The sequence below is a fragment of the Phytophthora parasitica genome, assembly GCF_000247585.1.
Source record: "Phytophthora parasitica INRA-310 unplaced genomic scaffold supercont2.352, whole genome shotgun sequence".
NCBI lineage: Eukaryota > Oomycota > Peronosporomycetes > Peronosporales > Peronosporaceae > Phytophthora > Phytophthora nicotianae.
The window spans coordinates 1-1,806 of record NW_008649338.1 but is presented as its reverse complement, the minus strand read 5'-3'; the positions used below and the strand labels follow the sequence as shown (position 1 = coordinate 1,806).

Sequence of the window (1,806 nt, the reverse complement as noted above, 5' to 3'; positions counted from 1 at the left end):
TTTTTTTAATTGGGAAAGTTAGTGTTGCACGGTTGTTCTTGTTCTTTGGATATGTGGGCAGCAAGCATAAGCAGATCATCGAGATGTGCGCCCTCGCGGCTCACAAACCGTGAGCTCACGCTTCGGCCAGTGCTCACCATCTCGTTGTGTACACTTCCGACACGAGCCCTGCCGTTCATGCACCAAAAGTTTTGATAGTGTACAATCTTTTAGCTTGCCTTCTTGAAGAAGTTTTTCGGAGGAGGCGTGATCATTGATCACCGATCGACGGACAGTCAATGACCTTTAAAATTAAACCTCGAATGGAGCTCTGATTGAGTGCGACGTATCAAGATGGAGATTGTGTGAGTCGAGCCTTTGGATAGTAGTTACTGATTGTGTTGTTTATCTCGTTCTCAGTCGTGCAGGCTCGAGCCTTTCTGGATACCTATCGAAGTGCTTCATGTTTCAAAATACTTCGAGTACCAAGGTGCTAGTACAGCTTTGGCCGGCGCTGCGTGGAATAATTTGAAAGCAGACGTAAATATATATTGCGTGAATACCTCGGACTCTCGTTCGTGATATTATTGGGAGTTTGATTTTCAAATCCATGTATGTCAGGGCCGCCGCTACCGGTACCTGCTTTGATTCAAAGTGCTCAACGTTTGAAAGCCAAGCATGGGCAAGACGACGCCGGAACGGTAAACCCGGTGCAATACTAAGAAAAATATGCGAAGGTGTAATCTATGTAGAATAGATTACGTGTACCTAATCCAGTAGAGAATCTCCTCTATCAATGTAGTGTAATGCAACCGAGATTGCATCCTGATATTGGGATCGAGCATTTCTCTCGAGGCAGTCAATGCACTCGCGTCGTGCAGCAATCGAGGACGCAATCATTTTCCGCGGGGCGTTCGTGGATCGAGTTCATGGGCCAGGCTTTCTTCGGATGGTGAGGCAGCTCCGGATTCCCAAAATCCAGGAAGGCTCAAGAGAGTGCTCGCCCTGCGTTCACCGTGCTGCAGCCAAAAGCAGAATTGGACGCAGCAGGTAAGCTTCCTTGTCCAGGTTACGGTTATACTCGAGTAATAGTTAAAGGCATGAACAATTACTCAAAAAAAATAAACGCAACTATACTTGTTAACACACCAAAAGCGGGCGGGCAGCTCAATTTCATACCGCTATGCGCACTTTCTAGCGGTGAGAGTTCCGGACGACATCTACTGGCGGGGACTGATCCCCACCGTCTAGCACGTAGGAAGAACCGACCTCCAAATAGCTTATTCGCAGTACTCGGACGAGTCCGTCACTGCGGTGCTGTCCGTCGTGTTGCTGGCCTGCGTCGTCGAGTCATCCGTGGCACCGCTGGCTTCGGTAGTCTCGGGAGTGGCTTCACTGCTCGCAGCAGTATCGGCACCACTAGCTGCTGTGCTGGCGGCGGCGCCACTAGTTGCAGTGGAGGCAGACGCACAGGTGGTGCCGTCTGTGTTGGGCTCCGTCAGCGTGTAGTCCGGGTCACCCGACTTCCAGGTGCAGCACGGGTCACCCAGGGCCTCACCGCAAGTGACTGAGCCACCAGGCCACGTCTGTGAGCAAACCTTGGACCACTCGGTGCCCTCGTCCGAGAAGAGCGTGCCGAAATCTGTGTAACCCGAGTCCGTGTGGCCAAGCTTCTTGCCGATGTTCTCTCCGTTCGGGATGAGCTCCATGTAGCTGGAGTAGGCGAAAGCCGTCTGCACGAAGGCGGCCGCGACGACGGTGATCTGAATGGTGGGCAGCATGATGATGTTTTCTAGCTTTACGAACTCGAAGACTGGAGTCGAACTG

The 1,806-nt window shown here is 51.6% G+C and overlaps 1 protein-coding gene across 1 annotated transcript; it reads right to left on the bottom strand.

The window, feature by feature from the left end:
* Positions 1–1,036: 1,036 nt before the first annotated feature.
* Positions 1,037–1,806, bottom strand: PPTG_20212 (hypothetical protein; the record flags this gene model as incomplete). The annotated part of the gene is made up of 1 exon (XM_008918883.1): positions 1,037–1,806. A coding segment is annotated over one exon (547 nt), but the record flags the coding sequence as incomplete, so codon positions are not given.